The 20,952-nt window shown below is 32.9% G+C and overlaps 3 protein-coding genes across 3 annotated transcripts; all 3 read left to right on the forward strand.

The window, feature by feature from the left end:
- Positions 1 to 1,626: 1,626 nt before the first annotated feature.
- LOC119081500 (endocuticle structural glycoprotein ABD-4-like) lies at positions 1,627 to 8,230 on the forward strand. Its single transcript, XM_037190506.1, has 3 exons — positions 1,627 to 1,759; positions 3,517 to 3,717; positions 7,686 to 8,230. The coding sequence occupies exons 1-3, from the start codon at positions 1,748 to 1,750 to the stop codon at positions 7,881 to 7,883; spliced, it is 411 nt and encodes a 136-aa protein (XP_037046401.1). The 5' UTR covers positions 1,627 to 1,747; the 3' UTR covers positions 7,884 to 8,230.
- A 4,884-nt stretch (positions 8,231 to 13,114) lies between these two features.
- On the forward strand, positions 13,115 to 15,975 carry LOC119081510 (larval cuticle protein LCP-17-like). The gene is made up of 5 exons (XM_037190518.1): positions 13,115 to 13,262; positions 14,489 to 14,665; positions 15,493 to 15,568; positions 15,631 to 15,678; positions 15,746 to 15,975. The coding sequence occupies exons 1-5, from the start codon at positions 13,251 to 13,253 to the stop codon at positions 15,796 to 15,798; spliced, it is 366 nt and encodes a 121-aa protein (XP_037046413.1). The 5' UTR covers positions 13,115 to 13,250; the 3' UTR covers positions 15,799 to 15,975.
- Positions 15,976 to 19,162: 3,187 nt separating this feature from the next.
- LOC119081481 (larval cuticle protein LCP-30-like) lies at positions 19,163 to 20,879 on the forward strand. Its single transcript, XM_037190481.1, has 5 exons — positions 19,163 to 19,227; positions 19,295 to 19,431; positions 19,489 to 19,833; positions 20,467 to 20,632; positions 20,707 to 20,879. The coding sequence occupies exons 1-5, from the start codon at positions 19,213 to 19,215 to the stop codon at positions 20,779 to 20,781; spliced, it is 738 nt and encodes a 245-aa protein (XP_037046376.1). The 5' UTR covers positions 19,163 to 19,212; the 3' UTR covers positions 20,782 to 20,879.
- The last annotated feature ends 73 nt before the right edge of the window (positions 20,880 to 20,952 follow it).

Genomic DNA, 20,952 nt, shown 5'->3' on the forward strand with positions numbered 1-20,952 from the left:
AAACAGACGAAATATGTTCAAATGTGGCCGACCTACAAGCAAAAACTGCTTGCCGCCCTGTGCCTGTTCCACACCAAGGGGTCTAACTCACGAGTCGGTCATCTGATTTCCATAAACTTTCCATCACTTACAAGTTTAACGTTTAAATGTCCGGAGATATCTTCGAAAAACCGTAAAGCACTTATTGGGCCACAGCTCGGGAGAGGTCGATCCAAAATCACTCATCTTCGAACTTAGCCTGTCTTTTGACATTACCAAACGGGAAAAAAAAGAATTTTCAAAATCGGATGCGTTTTACTCAAGTTATCGTGCAGACAGACAGACGGACAGACGGACAGACGGACATTTTTTTTTCGCGGATTTGGCATCTCTAGACAACCACAATAGGTTTCCCCTTACTCAGGGAATCCAATTCGACGTGTTACAAACGTATGCTTAAACCTATAAGACCCCAGTACTTCGTACGGGTCTAAAAATATAAAATTAGCTCTGTGCCATTATTCTCCTATATAACAACGATATCATTCAACTAAAAAAGTAACAGATGTTATATCAAACAGTATAAAGACGTATTGAAACATAGAAATAATAGATTTAGTCACAAATGTATAAAAATGTAGAAGACTCTTTGACCTACGCTTTAAAACGTTTGCACAGAAACGAGCCATGATTGCTTCATGGTAAAAAATAGAAGTTCACTAAGTCAAGCCAAATCATATTTTTCCACCTGGAATACGTCTCACGTGAATTGTATTCAAGTCAGCTATACAACCATACCACGCAAAAGGGGGCATGTATGATACAGGCACACGTGGGAAATCTCGCTCAGTGCAAGTCATTATTTTATTTTCAGTTGCACTCTATTTTCTGATGAAACACTTTTACTGTAAGAAATATCCATGATATGTAGGCTCTAAGAAAAATAGAGCGCTGACAATAGTCATTTTATATTGTATTGTTTTATGTTGTTTTTCTTGGTTTGAATCGGCAATAATTGAATGAAAAATCGTTAGTGTTTCTTTGCTATATTTCGGGTTATTTAAATTAACTATTTAGAACTAATTAAAATTCGGCTAGGCCGTCTCTAAAGCACACAATAGTAATTTTATGACGAAATGTACTAGAAATGTAATACAATTATTTAAATCTATTACATTAGATCTATAGTTTTCAAAACATCATTTCTCTATGTACGAACCGGCGGAATCAGCTAAATATATGCTAATGGTGTGACACGTGGTCTTAATATTAGACTCACCACGCTTATCACCTATTCGTTGAAAAGTCAGCAGTAATTGCAGTCCAGTAAATAAGTGTAAATGATTACAACAGTTAAGCATTCTCTTTTGATCCTTAACTACTTTGGTTGTTATTTTATAATTTCATCTCACATTATGATTTTGAATGCCGCTCATTTGGTTACTATACACACTTATGCATGCGCAAAGTATTTAGTATAATATTTTTTCCATACACAACTATTGTTAAATTAAAAGAAAAAAAATATGTTTCATACCATAACGCATAGAATGAATGGGTGATGTCGATGATGATGTTGATTGCTGATGTTGGGTGGTTCAGATTAGAGAGTGGGAACATTATCTGACCCTCCAACTGAAAAATTGTATATAAATATCAATAGAATTTCTTTGAGAAGATACAGTCTGTAGAGATCGCTGTGAAAAGTGTTAATTTAAATAATTTTTGTTGATTATTTTCGAGTTGAAGTGTATTTTAATTTGGAAACATGAAATACATCGTAAGTGATTCAAAATTGTGTGTACGGTAATACCGTACTACGGTATAACATGCATATAAAGTGTGCTTTCGAATGATGACTGTTATGTTTGGGATGTTACCAAATCCTCATATTAAATTGGATTACACATATAATTGGACTAAAAGGGATATCACTCACATACTTTGGTGTTTCGGATGAAATGCCGATATAAGTGCTGAATATATATATGTTTTTTAAATTGGATGTTAGACATTATGTAAATAAGAAATCGGTGACATACATTTAAATTTGTTAGACGGTCTGGCGTCTGTTCAGAATGACTTTAGTGGGAAATAGTTATGATGTTAAGGAAGACTGGGAAATGTATCCCTTAATGTCTTAATCTGTTTGAACTTACATCATTTATGAAATAATTTTCAATTAAAATCACAAGAGACCTATCCTGGTCAAGGTTGTTTGAATCAGTTGATCACACTTCATACCGCGCTATATTTCATCGACCATATTTCAACATAATACGTAATGTTAGACATTACTAATATCCATTACCCTGTTCCATGCCAAGCAACACTGCAATCTAGTTGTATGGATAAAAACCAATTCTATTTCGGACATTAGTCTAACGTAATATTGAGATAAATATCTACATGAAATCCAATGTTTCGTCGCCACACTATTCAAGTCTTAAGTAAATGCGAATTAATGCTATACATGTCATAGGTCACAAAACAACTATGAAGATCTCAATTTTAACTCAAATTTTAACTCATAAATAAACGTAAACGCAAAATGTAGTCCTGCAAATTAAATTGTCAATAACTTGATTTGAATGATTTGATAGAAGGTATTTTGTTTACGATATTCGAATCATGTGTATAAAATGTAATTTATGCTAGTCTCAGCAGCAAGTATTATTAATAAATTGCATACCCGTCTTTCACAAACATTTTCAAATATACATTTATGCAATGCAATATGCATGGTATTTATGATCAAATTTATATTCAAATTACTTTTCATTTCAAACTAAGTTTTTGGATAAAATTTATTTGATATTTTGCATATATTACCGTAATAACCGTCTGCATTTAGAACCTTCTGCATTTTACGTGAAAGATATACGAATGAATTATCGAGTTTCCATTGTAGTTTGCGTGAGCTTGGGTGCAATACTTTTAAGAATATCCTTACTCACTTTAACATTCGAATTTCGTTCGAATCATAATCTAGATAGGGCGCACATAAATATATTATTCTATTGGCGCACAGACAAAGAAATTATTTAAATATGTGCTACGGGAGAATCCAAATTATGAGTTCGATAAACAATTCCCAAAATAATGAAGGGAGAATCTCTACTTTCCAATTTATATCCAAAACTAAAGTAAAATGGGAATGGGGAGGTTTTTATAAATGACAGAACTTTCTTTCGTTTGATGTATTATGAATAATGGATAATCATAAACATTTCCCAACGCTGGGCATGTCTCCACATTAGCAACCAGAATTTAAGTATTTTGAGATATAGCAAATCTATTACTTCATTATTGTTAACAAAACTCTAAAATGTAGGTCACATGATTTCTATTTATTTATTCTTTTTGTAAGTAATAAAATAGAGACATTTAAAATCTATTAAACGAAAGAAAAATCCAGGTGTGTTACACGATATTTCGATGTGGCAATGTCGAACTTGACCGAAAATAAATTATCCGGTTTTTCAACAGCGAAAAAAATGGTCTAGTTAATCTGAATGGTTTTCCTCTTTCGTACAGGTACTTTTAGTAGCCTTTGCTGGATGCTCCTTCGCCGCTCCACAAGTACAACCAACCACAGAACCGATTCCAATTTTAAAACAAGAACAAGAAATCAATTTTGACGGTTCGTACAAATGGGCTTATGAAACTGGGAATGGAATTGCAGCTGAAGAGCAGGGATTTTTGAAGAATGCTGGAGTACCCGACCAAGAAGCACAAGTAAGTTATAATCGTAATAAATCATCACCAAATAAATCATGCATGCGCATTCTACTCAACAAAATCTATCAGAAAAATGTTCACCGACGTGACTAAACTCACGCATTCAATGCCACTCATTAATAATGATGTTTATCCGAAAATTATTCAAAATTCGTTGGTAATTAATTTCCAATAAAAAAAAATGCCGAACAAAACGCAGACAAATTTCAGTTTCAATTAGACACCTCTCTGCTTTGTTCTCGAATTATTTATTTATTTATTCACATAACTTACTCGGTATGATATTAACGTTTGCTAACCGATTTTTTATAGTAATTTATTAAAACACCATCGAATGAAACAAACAAGCAGCAAAGAAAAGAAGAAAAAAAACTGTGAAAAGATTTGAATTGACCCAAAGTCTAAGTAATTAATTATAGCAACAAAGAACTTATTCATTTTTCATAGGTCAATGATTTTTGCGGTGCAATGTTTTAGTAGTTTATTCATTGCTGTTGGTGGATCTGGTTAAAGGTTTTATGTAATTAGCTATGATCTATGGTATACACATTTTTTTCTATGGTTTAATGTTAGCGCATTTATGCCATTTATAAATCAATCAAGAGCAGTGAATGTGTCGAGAATTATGTTGTCATTCAATGATTTTTGAGATAATTTTGTTTATACCTGCAATCAATCATCGTTAGAAAAAAAAATAGGCAAAAAACCTCATGCAGCCAACTCGGCGGTGATTTAAGTGTTGATAGAAAAATATTGTCGGTAAGGTAACAGTTTCCAAAACTGATCTCTCAACGATCATTGGTACCCCAAAAAAACGAGATATTTAATTTTCGTATAATAATAATCCAATGTACTCGGACATGTAACATATTTAGACATGTTCAGTGAATTGCCAATTCAGAATTGGTGGTTTCAAGCTTCAATTATTCCAATTAAAATTAAATTGAAACTTTATCTGACAAACAATTTTTTTACGAAACACTAAAGCGAATGAATTCGATTGATAAAAATATATTTGATAAAATTTTCATTGTTCCGAGAGGACAATTGCATTTATATTGTATCGAATTCAATGAACTTCAATTTCATAATCAAATCAATTTGCTTTATTCATCAAATGAAACACAATCCACACACAAAATTGACGGTATTATTATCGGGGGATATATATAAATTAACCGAATTGAATTTATCTGTTTCACATTTATTTTCTTACCATCCGAATATATATTTCTTTCTATTATAGTTCATTACAAACACGAATTGAATAAAAAAATCTTCTATATACAACAATATGCTTGTTGTATATAGAAGACTTTTAGTTGGTTATGCAAACATCTCATTCAATTTGAAATAATTATATTTACCTTTGACTTTTCTTATTTTCATTTTCGATTCGTTCGATTGTGTGAGAAGGTTGTTTTTGTGTGTATATTTTGTGTCTATTTTATAACGAAGAGCATTTCAGTAATGACATAGAATTTCGAAGAAAAAAAAAATGTGCAAACAGTGGTATGACGATGACACATTCTTTGATGGAAAATTCAATTTCATAAAAATATTTTCCAATTTCATTTTGATGGCGCGCTCAACATTCGTGAATCGTGATACACGTGTTAGTAAAGCATGTCTTATCAAATTTAGGCGATGGACTAAAATGTTTTTTATGTAAATCTAATGTGTTAATTTTTTCTATTATATATGGATGTATCCTATAGACACCTTTAAGTTTTTTTTACTAGTCTACCTCATAACGAATTCAAAATTACATTTGATCAAATCAAGATTATTCGATTAAACCGGTAATACCAGGAACCAAAAATATGAAAACTTCATAATTGACTATTAATTTGCTGAAACAATCACAATATTTTACCGGTGTATGTTCTTCTCTCAGTACCGGTAACCTTAATACATTAGTTACCGTCGTATTGCTTATTCTGGTAACTAAAGTCCACAAAAAGTCTTTTTTCGTTTACCGGTATGCACAACGTTGAAGAGGCGATCGTTTCAAAATCAGCAAAACAAACACTTCAGTATATAAATAGATCATCTTCAAGGCCGTTTGAAATACCATTCACGTTAACATCTGCCATCCACGTTAAAAATATTGTCATTTGAACGAGAGATTTTGAACCACAGCCCATTGTTCGTTCTTTTTTTACACAGGATTTTAAACTTGGTATACTCAAATGGCAGCTAATTCGTGCTAGATAAAAGTTTGTGTTAAATAAAACACAACGAAACTAATCTGAGGCTACGTTTGAAAGGACCGTAATTTGAACGTAATTTTATTTGTAAATACAGATAAAAATGTTTTTCGGTTTATTCTTAACGAATCTAGTTCATCTTTTGAACTTTGGTATTATTACATGAAAATCACTTACCTCAATTGTTTTATCCCATCGTTTATTATTCTCATCGCCGTCAATGGCAGATGACCGTCGGTCTACGTGTGTTGGTTTGATCATCTGTCAGTGGCGCCTACTTATATTTTTTAATAGTGGGGCCTTTCAACAAATATTGTCGGTTTTATTTAGTTCGTTTTGCCATACAAAATACACTTTTCGCAACAAAGTGACTAAAAGTAGGACTTTCCGTTGCCTTTATTGCGAAAAAAAGTTGTATGCAACTCGATGATAGGCACACTCTGTGTTGTCACACTCGGCCTACGGCCTCTTCACATCATTGCCTAAAAAAGAAGTTATTACTTGGTTGTAAAGTATAAATAACTATTTCAACACACTTGGTTTACTTTTGTCGTCACAGATAGCTGATAGCAGATTACCGGCCATTTCTAAAAGGCTAACTTTCATCGCATTTAGTTCAGTTGAAATTGGTACTATTAAAAATTCTGTGTTCTTGATATTTTACCTATCTATCTGTTCTGCATATATAATATGAATATTCAAACTCACAATCAAACTGAATGTGTCTCCATAAATTTATTTAACTGCACTGAACGAACGTCTGTATAAAAGATCTCTCATAAAGAGAATACTTTTTATGAAAAATAAAATTTTCTGATTATGATTAGATTGTCTACAGATTGTCTAACAGTGCAATTTCTATCACAGTTTTGTTTCTTCTTAGATTTATTCAATGTGCTTGTGGTTTTGGTTAACAAACGTAGCACCATTACAGTAGAAATAAATTCTATTTAATGGAATGACGAATATTTAATTAAATATTTGGAAATGCAAGCATTTTCTGGTTATAATAAAGATTCAAGTAGTAAAACTCGCCTACGCAAATGCTGGTTCACCGGAGTTCAAATCCGTAGCGTTGCAACACGAAAAAGGTTGGACTTTTATTGCAAGAAGAAACCTAACGTTACGCTATTCGGCGAATAAAATGACACATTTCGTTCGGTCATAATACACATTTTGCCATCGTTTCAGTATCGTAACAGCCATCTCTGCATAAATTATTCGAATGTGTGATACTTCATCAAATTAATATGATGAGTCGGTTGCGCAACATCAAGCTAAATTCAATGCTAAAAGATGTGTTTTTTTTTTTGTTTTAAAAAAAATTCTACGTAACTCAGGGTCAAGTTTTTGAATGCTTCACGCCCTGTTTTTTATATTGGTCATTCATTTAATGGATACCTTACAGCAAGGGAGGCCACTCTGACGACATATTTGCAATCGTTCACAATTTACTATTTTGGTTAGCATTACAAATTTGAATTATACATTCGATGATTCCATGAGAATGCAGCCCTAACTCAATTCCGCATTATAACAATATTAAAGGGGACCTTAAATAAGTTTTTATTGATTCATTCGTCTTGTTTGTATCATTCGGTATACCCCATGTACATGAAAATGGAAAGAGATTGCTACCTTGCTTGTTAAAAGTAATGAAAACGATGTGGGGAAAAAAGACTGCAGGACGTTAAATACATAAAATGTTAAAATTGCCACGACTTTAATGTTACATTATTTTTTTTTCAATTAAAGGTTGCCCAAGGACAATTTAGTTACACTGCCCCAGATGGTCAAGTGATTAGTCTACAATATATCGCTGACGAAAATGGATTCCAACCACAAGGAGAACATTTGCCAACACCACCACCAATCCCACCAGCGATCCAACGAGCTCTCGAATATTTAGCCAGTCTGCCACCAACAACAGAGGCACCGATTCGACGACAATAAGAAATCTCTCATCTGATAATTAACATCTCAGAATTAAATTATTTTTTGCTTTTTATATATTTTTGTGAAAAAATGTGGCTGTTTAAATCTGTTTCAAGCATTCTCTTGTAAATTTGAATTTATTTTTACTTTTTATATTTTTTGATTTAATTTTTTCTTAAAAATACGATCGACCAACCTCAATCAGTATTTATAATTTCTATTATTTCGTCTATGAAACACACAACCAAATTGTAATGTAATTAAATTAAATTTTCATTCATTGTTTTGTTGAGAAAAGAAATGAATTATTTTACATTGATAATTCAGTGTTTTATGTAAATAAATTGTATATTAAAAAAAAACAATATTAATCGTTTTTTATTGAATCATCTCTTCATCAGAGAAAAAAAATGCGAATATGAACTTCCTTCCAACGGCATGTTCAATTAACATTTCCAACAGGATTTTGTTTAAGCAGGATTTCCTGAAGAATTTTCAATCCCAACAAAAATCTCTTCGAGAAAAGTGTGACGCAGTCTATGAAGTACCATTTCTAAAATGAATGATATCGCTAGAGATGACGCTTTCAGCTTCGTTACGCAAAAATTAAATTTTACACCCAATTAGTTCAAACAAGCTGGCTTAGTTTTACTCATCATCTGCCAAATAATTTTTACCAAAAAAAAATTGACTGGAAACAACAAAAATTTTACCAAAAAAGTCTGCGATTGAAAATTTGATGAAAATTGAAAATTTGACGAAAATTGAAAATTTGACGAAAATTGAAAATTTGACGAAATTCGAAAATTTAACGAAAATTGAAAATTTGACGAAATTCGGAAATTTGACGAAAATTGAAAATTTGACGAAATTCGAAAATTTGACGAGATTCGAAAATTTGACGAAATTCGAAAATTTGACTAAATTCGACAATTTGACGAAAATTGAAAATTTGAATAAATTGGAAAATTTGACGAAAATCGAAAATTTGACGAAAATCGAAAATTTGACGAAAATCGAAAATTTGACGAAAATCGAAAGTTTGACGAAGAAAGTAACTCTACTGCAACCATTCAAGAAATAGCTCTAAAACCCTAATTGACCCACCCATTACCAATTTTTGACATTTTTTCAAAACGTCATTCTACGAAAAATGACCAACTTTAAAATGATGTATCTCCGGCAATTTTAAACCTACATAGTAGAGAACTAGCTCCTTTTACTCGTATTTGAAGCGAGAATATGATAGAATAGGTTTTGTGGTGATAAAGTCTAAAGGGCATAAACTGAAATGTTCGGCTATACATAGTTGCCGCGTCTCAAAAAAATTTCTTCGTTCTTTTTTCGGAAGGTAGACGGCGTCAAGTCCTCCGCTATCGCTCCGGACATGATCTAGTGACGACTTTATCAATCGGAATCAGCTTTGTTTTCTAAATCTGTCATTTTAGTGCGGAGTACAGAAAATATCGGCGCATCATATAATTTTTATCTTCCTTAATCTTATTCTATGAACACTGAAAATTGCGATGGTCCATAAAATAAAAGCGTAGGTTTCGTACACCAATTAACATAATAACTCACACCAGTCGCTTGAAAACAAGGAATAAGAACCGAGTTTTTTTGATAGTGACAGCTTAAAAATTATTGATTTAAAATTTAGTCATTGTCTGTACCGTTCGTTTCTCGTTCATAACCAATATTTGGTACCGATGTGGATGCTTCGCCACCTTAGATCTACTTTTTTTGCTTCGTGACCGCTTACAAAAGAATACAGATTTTTCTTTTAGGCACTAGGTGAAGAAACATCGTGGGCCTAATAGTATTTTAGATGACATATGTACATAGAAAAAGATAAAAAGTAGAGTGTGCATTTTGTTGATCCGAGGTGTAGCCAAGGTCAATAAATATACGAAAACGTAGACTTTTCATTTTTATCCCGAGTTATGCAATGGATTTCAATGGAGAGCGTCGATAGTAGTGCTTGAAACATGAAAAGTACGGTTTTCGACGCATGGGAGTTGCATAAAGTTTTGCTTTTCGTCATGGTTGCAAAAAATGTCTTCTTCACGGATCCAAATTCAATTTCTCGGTAACCGAAAACGTAAAGCTGACTTCCCGTTATGTACATTTGCCACTTGTTTGATCAGCTGCCATTCCAGGAATCGAAATCTCCGGATATGTTTTTTTCAGTAAATAAGCCTAAACAGAATGGGCAGAACATATTAGCAAGGATTTTTTTTTGCATTCACAGTGTGAATTTCACACCAGGGACTTAGGAGCTACCTAAAATATAAAATAAGGACTAGCTTTCGTAAAAAAGTCATTTGTCCTTGTTGAAACACAGCATGTTTGGTATCGTTGGAAAGGTGAGACTCTAGGCTAACTCAGCAATACAAATTTAGAGAGAAAGAAAATTGACCTAGGTCCCAAACAAAGAAAAATTTGTATAACTCAAAATTTTGCCGTACACTTGATTTTAATATTATGTGATTCTTAATCACGGGGCTGCCCTCTACTAAATCAATAAAAAAAATTCATGTGTCCGACATATCAGGTATGGACATTTTCAAGCTCACCGTGATATACACCGTTACCGGTAATTTACCGGTAAATTCTCTCAATGTTGATGTCCAACGAAAATCTATTTTCTTTGAAAATTAAGTTGGTAAATAGAGTGATTGATTTTAAACTTGATAAAATAAGCTTTTAAGCTTTTTCACAAAAGATCCGTCTATTTTCCAGTGAATTGAGTGCTTCTATCTAGATTTTTAGTATTTTGAAACGACTTTCATTTCTTTGTCTGCCATAGCGAAGAAACGGTATAACTGTTTTCTCGAAAATTCGTTGTTAAACAACGACGACGTATCGTAAAACGTATTAAATGGAATCAAAATTTTGGAGCCAAATAATCCAGTTTTCCAGTGATCTTAAATTTACGGAAATAGATATAAAAAATTTATTGGACTTATTTGCATATAAATGATTTTAAGGTTTACCTTGAAAACGAAAACGATTCTGAGTCGTGCTGCGATGATACCGAAAAATTTTACGTGTGACTATGCAACGTTTCAAACAAGTTTTTAATTTCAAATATTTTTGCGATATTTTTATAAATTATATCATAGCTTTGTTTTGATATTAACTTAGCCGCCAGTTAGTTTCTGTTGTGGCTGTTGTGCTTTTAGTCTCTTGTATGAACGAATTTTAGCTTCTTAATCAAAATTTTGTATCTATAAGACGCACAAAAGCCGCATATGGTTCTGAATGATTATGTTTTGATTTCACATGTGGAGATTTCTCTGCAGTGGAGATGATAATTTTATAGAAAAACACCTTCTATCTACTACTGTACAGTGTGGTATTTTCAAGATATTAATCAGATCCCTTGTGATCAAGGAATTGTAACGTATCTTTGGAGATGTGAAGGGAAGTAGTATGTATTAATCAGCTACGGACGGCTGTCATCTGTTATTGATAACGCCTGCAGGAATAAATGACAAGCTTTAGATAATAGCATGTTTAAAAAAATGAAGTAAAAGATTTGAAATCCATCTCTTGATCTCAGTATCACCAAATGACGTAAAAGCTTCGATAACAAAATTGCTGCGATAAGCTACAAATAAAACTAGGGGTGATGGATTGTAAAAATGTTACAAAATTCGGAAAGTTTAATTTTAAGGAACTGTGACATTTAATAGATGGCCAAACACGTAGCATAGTAGTTGAATATGGTTGATTGCAAGCAGATCAATAAATTTTCAATTTTCAAAAAGATCAATAAAGTATGACGGTGTCACATTTTAATTTTTATTTGCATAGAAGTCTGTGTTGTTCACAGAAAGGGTAGAAAGGTAGATTGCGGACCTATTTTTGTTCTTTTTGTTTTTTCGGATAAACAGAAGAAATGACAAAAGAAGGCTCATATCTAAACCCAACCACTCCTAAGATCGAGAACGCAGTGTAACAAATTTGGAAATTTATCGTATTCACACAGCAGTTGACCTAAACTGGTGCATTAGCGCAGACTCAAAATGATTTTTTTAGATGAAATCATTCAAAGTCATAAAACCAAATAAATGCATATCACCAAAATATCGTTTATTTCTACTGACGCCTTTTTGAATGGCATAAAAAAGAAGAAAAAACAAGAAAATAAAGGATCGCTGATATTTGGTTAATCATTAAAGAAGCCATTCATAACCTGTTTCGGGGTCTTTTTTTTGTTTTAGACTGTCTCAAATTTTAGTTGTTCGACCTTTAATCTAAAGACGTTTAATATAATAACCTAATCTATGCAGTATAATTTGGATATATTCGCATGCATAAACGAGCTCAAGCTCAAAAATTCACTTTTAAAAATAGAAAAGACTGTGTCAATCGTTCGAAAGATGAGAGTGAAATATTCCGCAATTTTTAGGAATTCATTACATTGGAGTACAAAGTACTTTATTAGGCTCTCTAGATGTGTGAGGCCGCGGGCCGTGTGTCATAATACACTTCGTGAGCATAATTAGGTACTTTGCACCGAGATTCATACAACGTTTTATGCCAGAGACAGAGAGGCATCCGTGCGCGTATGGTAAAGCACACTTAGCTTCACTGCAATTGGCATCGAAAATTCTATTATCGGTGGATTAATTACTTGTAAATTAAGAATTTGGCTAGTGTGATTACTCACGTTTTTGTGAATAATAGTTATTTATACTACAAGAACTGTAAAGAGTATTTTATGTTCGAGAAATAGTAAATAGTAACCTATTTGCCATTTTGAGAACATAAAATACCCTTTACAGTTCTTGTAGTATAAATTTTTTTATATATTGAGCGCTTAAACGCACTTTATTTGACCAAAAACAAAACACACATTCTGTGTGTACATATTAAAACGCGTCGTCTATGTACCTTTACAGTTCAACTTTAAGACTTATATACGCGACTATAAAGCTTATGTATTGGCTTATGTATTTGATGTTTATACACGAATCGCAAAGCCTTCTTTACATCGAGGTTTGCGGTCAGATAAAGTGCGTCTTTTAAGCGAGAAATATATAAAAAGTTTAGAAGACGCTCCGGAGTGTCCCTTGCAATCCGAAGCCGAAGACACTATGTAATTATTGACATATTACGATTTCTTTCATCGATGATAATACAAAAGGAATATGAAACTTAAAATTTCTTATTTAGCTTACGAATGTGATAACATTATTATATGTTTTGGTGAGTATCAAGTTTTATTTCGGATGACCATCATTTGATCGAAGATTTATATTCAAGCGTAAATCTAGTATCATAAAAATGTCGCGTTTGTATATAAATAAGAGTGGACCGAGACCAAATATTTTACAATTAAATTCGCTTTCATAGTGATAACATATTCCTTGAGAAATGAAATTCATTGTGAGTATTTAACATTTTTCACCAAATTGCTAAAGGGATTAGTAAATAGTTTGCGATTAAATGTTAAAAATTTCGTGAAATCAACCTAAAGTGGAATTAAATCAAAGTTTTTTATTTGAATTTTAAGTTTGTGACTTTTTAAGATTTAAATTATTATACTTAATTGCTAAACTGTGTCGTCAAAATTTAAATGGAAACATTATTTATTAAGCTACGCATTTCGGGCTAGGAATAAAATTTGTATGAACAAAATGTGTGATGTCGTTGTAAAATTTTGGTTGACAAAATTTTTCAGACTAGCTTTTGAGCATTTTCCCAACATTCTAAAAAAATATGGAAACAGACGCCGACGGAAACTTTTTTTTTGCAACTCAAATTATCGTAAATTTAGTCTCAGCAATAATCTTATTTCGTGTGTCAGTTGTGGATTACATGTTCAGACCGTTTAACAGAGGAAGAATTAGATTTTGGCAATCGGCCGCGTATCCAACATAAAAGTTGTCGACAAATTTATTTATTCATTTTTTAAGCAAAATTGTGTCTGTTTTCCTTTTTTTATTGGTTTCATGATCCCAAAATTTTCTTGAATGGATTTCATCTGGCAAACTTTTAATCCCCTTCCATCAATATATCAGTGGTAGACTTCTCCACATTTTCTGGACGAGCGACAGACTTTATTGAATTACATCTACATCCATTCATTAGTGTGCTTTGCAGGTGAAAGATGATGAAAGAGTTTAGTCTAATTGAAAACGATGAAATTCACTTATGAAGATGATGTGATATATTAACAATGTAATGGTACTAAACATATCAACCGGGCTATGAAAACTCATGCGAGATTTCAAATTTGTTCTCCTATTCAGAGAATTCTATAAATATAGCCTATGAATTAATAACAACGTACTCTCGTAATCTCGGGATTATTATGCACTTTAGTGCACAAACGTTTTAAGCTCAATTAAAGCTTTTACAGTCTGAATATTACCCATCAAAGCACATTCACTGAAAGTAGAACACCACACGACTATTAATTTATTTATTTTTTTTAAATTTTATAAATGCGTAAAACTACAAGCAGCTTATAGACGAATTTTCAAATCTTTTTAAGAAGATTTTATTTAGTTCAGATTTGGCTAGTGGAATAAGTTTTAATTTTAACATTGGCTTACCGTTCATTATCGTGCTGAAAATGACAAATTAATAAATATTTTAAATTCCCGCAGATTTTGGTATCAGTAGCCCTATTGGCCGTAGCCAACGCTGCAGAAGTTACTATTCTTCGCAGTGAACAAAACGTCAACCCTGATGGCTCATATCAATATGCTTACGAAACAAGCGATGGCGTTTCAGTAGACCAACAAGGATCAGTTAAAAATGCTGGAACAGAAAATGAATCCATTGTAAGTAACACTATTCCAAACTATCGACAATAGACTTCGATAAAAAATTTAGTTGAGTGTATACCTCAAAAATACGAACGGAATTGAAGATTAAATGTACAACATTGCCATCAGCAAATAGGTAACCGCACATTGAACATATATTCAACATCTACGCGGTAGCAGAGTGAAACAATTTTCAATTTTGATTCCAATGAAGTCAGCAATAAAAACAAAACAATAAATTGCTTCTGCCTATATTGTTTGAATTGTCTGAGAGTGCAATACATACCGTGCCTATACCGCGATATATAAATGTAAAATTGATACAAGCAGTTTGCGTTCGGGTTATGCAATTTAGTAATACGGCAGAAAGGTCATTAATCAATTATTTTGCGGTATAACACGATAGCTAACAAGCGATAATTCATTGAACTTTCTTTGAATGATTCAGACATGCGGTGTGTATAGCCAAGAAGGTCAATACTGTGCTTACATTTAAATATGTGTTCGCAATAATGTTTCAAAAAAATAAATCTGCAAATAATTCCTTCACAAAAAGATTGTGTCAAATTGTATTCAAATTAATTTTTATGATTTGAATGGGTCGGTTATTAAATGATTTATTTATCAGGAAGATCGAAATGTATATAGCTTCAATTTAAATGCAAAGTAATTTGAACCGACCGAAAAAAAAACGTTCATTTCAATTGTCCTAGTGCGACAAGATCTTTTATGATTTTAGTTGAAAGTGAAAACGTAATTGCAATTTTGAAATTTTCGTTAGAAAGTTTTAAGTAGGATTGATATCGGCATCGAAGTAAAATAAAACATTTTTCTGTTCATAGGATGTTCAAGGTCAATTCTCCTACAAATCTGACGATGGTACACCAATCAGCTTAGTTTACGTTGCTGATGAGAATGGTAAATTATTTATTTTGAGCGAAAACTTCATTTAAATTTTGATTAACTTTTCGTGTTTTTAGGATTCCAACCACAAGGAGATCATCTTCCAGTTCCACCACCAATTCCAGGTGAAAAATAATTTATTTTTTATAGTTTTTTATTCGGGATTTAACTTACATTCATTGTTTGTTACAGAATTGATCCAACGTGCTCTCAAATACTTAGCCGAACATCCACCAAAGGAATAAGCCTAATTGGACAAACCATTTTTGAAATAGCTTTATACTTTGATTCTGTAAATATTTTCACAAAAAAAAGTTTTTTTTTCAAAATTGTTAAATATCTGATTTGTACCATAGAGGAGACACTGCCATCATAATGTAAAAACCTGTTGCAATACATTTTATATTAAAAAACCAACAAAATGAGTATTTTTATTAAACCACATGTTTGTCTCAATTATGTTGTCAACATTGATGTAATATTGTAATGGACATCAAAATGATTAATCATTAGTCATACACTCTAGTCAAACATTACGTATGATGTTGTTATTTAGCTGGGTTTATTCGGTCAATTAAGCAAATGCGTACAAAAACGTTTGTACGGAATAGAGGCTACCAATTTTTGCACGTATTTATAATAGTGGGTCGAAAGAGACTATTACCTTTTTGACCATAATAGAGACTCCAGGTTTTTTTTAACACTTTGCTCTTCTGTTGGATGGAAGAGGCAAGCTGATTTTCTGCAGATTCGATATGTTTTTGAAAGTTACAAACTGTCATAAAATTAAAGACAAACATAAATGATGCAGAGGAATTAGTATTAGCTACGAGCTACTAGCATCGTAAAAGATATTTTAAAAATAAACATTTAGCTTCAATTATATATTTAGCGACTCAGCTTCCGGCTGCAGAACATGGTGCCCCAAAAGAAAAAAGTTTTATCTAATATAGCCAAAAAATCGCTAATAGTTATTTGTTGACAGAGAGAAAAAAAATATTAGAAATTTAATTTTTTAATAACAGTATTTTACTTGCCACCCGAAGGTGACAAGAACACTCTTTTGAGAGACAAAAGATTGAATTTGCGTTCCAGAGTGTTCTTGTCACCTTCGGTTGGCAAGTAAAATACTGTTATTAAAAATGTTTGACCAGAGCGTAGCGAGGGCCACCAGTTACCCAAGAAAATGATTCCTACTTCTTTACCGATTAGGTTTCACAACAAAGGCTCCCGAAGCTGAGGTGAGAAAATAACTGTTTCTCCCCTGCGTCATGAAAATAAATTTTGTATTTTGTAAAGAAGCAAAGCATTTGAAAATCAGTTCATAACTGTCCATTTATTTTACATATTTAACATCGAACGTTTCTGTTCAAAATTAAATATCAATGACCATTGATAAGGTTTTTTTTTGGATTTATTAAAATATGCACGTACGTACGTGCACTTCCTCTATAAGAAATATATTGTATACGGCCATATTCGTATTTTATATGGATAAATTAGGGTACTATACTTAACCCAATCATATTCTCTGACATTCTTTATCAAACAACTATTGTGTTACATTGATCGAGACTATTCCAATTTTCTCTATACCGCTTGGAAGCAAACTGAGTAATTTCATTATTTTCATTGCAATTTGGTATGGTATGTCTTTTGTTCGAGTTGATACTTTGGTAATTTTTTTTTTTTCTAATTTTACCATTAGCATGAGATTATAAAATTGCTATTAATGTTGAATTGCAAACTATTAGATACGAATTTCAAAGTTAATCCCTGTTTAATAAACCATCATACATTGCATACAAACTTTTTAGACCCGTACGAAGTACTGGGGTCTTATAGGTTTACGCATACGTTTGTAACACGTCGAATTGGACTCCCTGAGTAAGGGGAAACCTATTGTGGTTGTCTAGAGATGCCAAATCCGCGAAAAAAAAAATGTCCGTCTGTCCGTCTGTCTGTCTGCACGATAACTTGAGTAAAACGCATCCGATTTAAAAAATTCTTTGCTTTCCCGTTTTGTAATGTCAAAAGACAGGCTAAGTTCGAAGATGAGTGATTTTGGATCGACCCCTCCCGAGCTGTGGCCCAATAAGTGCTTTACGGTTTTTCGAAGATATCTCCGGACATTTAAACGTTAAACTTGTAAGTGATACGTCAAATAAAAGGTATTTACAATACCGATCGACAAAAAAAAAGTTTATGGAAATCGGATGACCGAGTCGTGAGTTAGACCCCTTGGTGTGGAACAGGCACAGGGCGGCAAGCAGTTTTTGCTTGTAGGTCGGCCACATTTGAACATATTTCGTTCGTTTTAGCTTTATTAGATAGGTATTGACCGTACCAATCAGGGAAAAAAAAGTTTATGAAATTATGTTCTCCGGAGCGTGAGCTAGGTCTCTTGGAGTGAGCTCTTATCTGGCTACTCGGCCGTACAGTGAACGTGGAGTATTTTGTCAATATCTCGAGTAAATTTTGACCGAATTTCATGAATTTTTTTTTGTTTGAAAGGTATTAACGAATGTAAAGCGTCGGTACTATTTCCGGTCTCCTAACAAAATGGCTGCCGGCGGCCATATTGGATTTTATTAAAAGTGATATAAAGTGGGAAAAATGATGCTTAGAGAGTTTCTGTTAACATGGAAATAATGTGTTAAGTGTGAGGGGTTTCAGGGATTCCATATATGGACATCTATATATACCTATATACAGCTATATTGAGCTATATACAGGCATATAGAGCTATATAATAGCATATTCCTCTGTGAAATGTTTGCTCCGGCAATTTAGTTGTATATGATAACAAGGCAAAGAGTGGATAATGTAAGTGATTTTAAAGGGAGAATAGTTTTTCAGCAGAGAAGAAAATGAAGTAAGAGAAATGAAGAGTTTCACATTAAAGGCTTTTGATACGAATAGGTGTTTCGTACGGGTCGGCGTTAGCTATGTTTTTTATAAATTTTTTATTTGATGCAAATGTTTTAATACTTCACTTGGGACATAACGCTTGCAGCCAGCATACTTTGAATAACTTCCACTCCATATGAAACAGATGATGTTTATTTGTTTAAATGCCGTAATTTACTGGAAATAAAAATATACAATTTTGTGTTATAGTCGTCAATGCGAACGAATCGGCGGTCTGTCGTTTATCTCCTGTTTGTGCAGAAACCCAGTTTAAACAAAGTCAGTAAATTATGCATCAGGACATGGGAAAAAATAGAAAATTTATAATGAATGGTATTGCGCATTTCTCGATGGTAAAAAAATACATTCCATCTGCCGTGGGTGCACAACTCTATTGTATTGACGAACGGCCCAATCACTTTAGAAAAAACAGCTATCGTAAAGTTACTTATCTAAAGCATTTAATGGTTGACTGTGATGTTCATGACATTTTCGAAATTGGTTTCATCACACGTTACCTGCATACTTAATGAATCAATTTAACCGCAAAATGCATCTGATTTCTGTCTAAAACGTTAAACACTTATTTTCAATTGAAGCAAGTGAATAAATTTGTCATTTTATTATCATTTAATTGTGTCCATCGCGTATTCAGAGTATATATAAGCTGGGCGTCAGCGACCATCTAATTTAGTTATATATCGTAAGTTCATTAGATTTAAAATTGGAAATATTCTCATCCATACACAATGAAATTGTTGGTGGTAAGAAGAATTCTTAAGAATCAGTCTTTGTGCCCAATGAGTTAGAAATTTGTCGCTCATCAAACAGGCTTTGCTTTATCTAAATTGTGGCATATTTCTTGCGAGTGCACAGAATGATGGAAGATATAGACCAATCAACAGTTTCGTTACTCAGAAGCCAGTTGTAATAAGTGATGGACGTTATCGACCCAGTAATGATGGAAGGTATAATAATCAAATAAAAAATCGAAACGAAAAAAAGGTCTAACTTAATCCTTTAAGGTATAATCCAGCCAATGATGGTAAATATCGTCCCAGTAACGATGGTAAGTATGTTCATATAGGAGATAAAGACAGAGGACAGTATACGGGAGGCGGTGGAGAATACACTGGTGGAGGTGGCGAATATACAGGAGGTGGAGGCGCTTATGATGGAGGATTTGGAAAGTACAGCGGAGGAAGTGGACAAACTAATGCAGGAGCAAATACTGGAATTGGTTCAAGAGTTGGTTTAGAGAAATATTCAACTACAGTGAAACCTATTCCAAACGTGAATGCAATTGGTAGCAATGGGTGGAGAATTATTCGAGATGAAAGAACAGAAGACACCGACGGATACCATTACCTGTAAGATTTAAGTAATACGCTAAAGGTCTCCGGTGAAGTGCGATTGCAGAACACTTTTGCTTACCGTGCAGCACTGCAGCACCGATTACAATGATCATAGTGCCGTTTTGTATAATTTATGAGTTCTCTCATGAACAATCAAATAGTTATTTGGCAATTTCTTTTCATCTGTAACTGAAAATATTTCATTGCTAAACTGCCAAACCTACGTCATATGTGATGTGTTAAAAAGAAGAAACTTTCGGAAAAGGAAATTTTGCTATTATTGAAAGCACAAAATTAACTGATCCGGAAGACAGAAATCGACAAAGTAAAGGAAAAACTTAAACTTAACTCTGACAAACTTCCATTTACAATTCAAATGACTACTTTCCCCGAATCAAAGTTATCACATCAACCTCAACGCCTACAAATCCTTCAAACCACAAAAAACATGGGTCATTCTTCTTATTGAATAACCATCTACGCACATAACCATCTATAATTCATACGCCTTTGTAGCAACTTTCAAAACTTTTGTTATTTTGTGTGCCATAAAATTTCAATCTGAGCTCATCAGGCGCTTTCATATTAAATTGAATGTTTATTTAACATGTTTGCAAACCGTTTTCGTTTTGTATGTTCGAAATATAGATATGAAACCGAAAATGGTATATTAGCTGAAGAATCGGGTCGAATTGAGAATTTGGCACCGAACGAGGATGGTTTGAGATCGAAAGGATTTTATCAATACACGGGTGATGATGGTGTACTGTATCGAGTTGATTACGTTGCTGATAATAACGGATTTGTCCCTCAGGTAATTATTTTTGTTAAAATGTTCAAGTTTAACGTTATAGCCGTACAACCCTTTTGAAACATTGTTTTTGTTAGGGCGATCATATACCCAAAACGCCACCAGCCATTCAGAAATTGTTGGACTACTTAGCGTCACAGTCACAGTCGTAAAGTGTTTTATTTAATCATTTTGACTTGTAATTAAAAACTAAAACTTTAATGTTCTAAATAATTAAATTCGTTTATCTCTGTTTCTGTATGTTGCAATTCGTAAAGTATTTTTTATTGCTCGTGAAAACGACAAATAAATGCAAATCAGTCCATTTGAAGGAAGACTGGTAC

The sequence above is a fragment of the Bradysia coprophila genome, unplaced genomic scaffold (genome assembly GCF_014529535.1).
Source record: "Bradysia coprophila strain Holo2 unplaced genomic scaffold, BU_Bcop_v1 contig_358, whole genome shotgun sequence".
NCBI lineage: Eukaryota > Metazoa > Arthropoda > Insecta > Diptera > Sciaridae > Bradysia > Bradysia coprophila.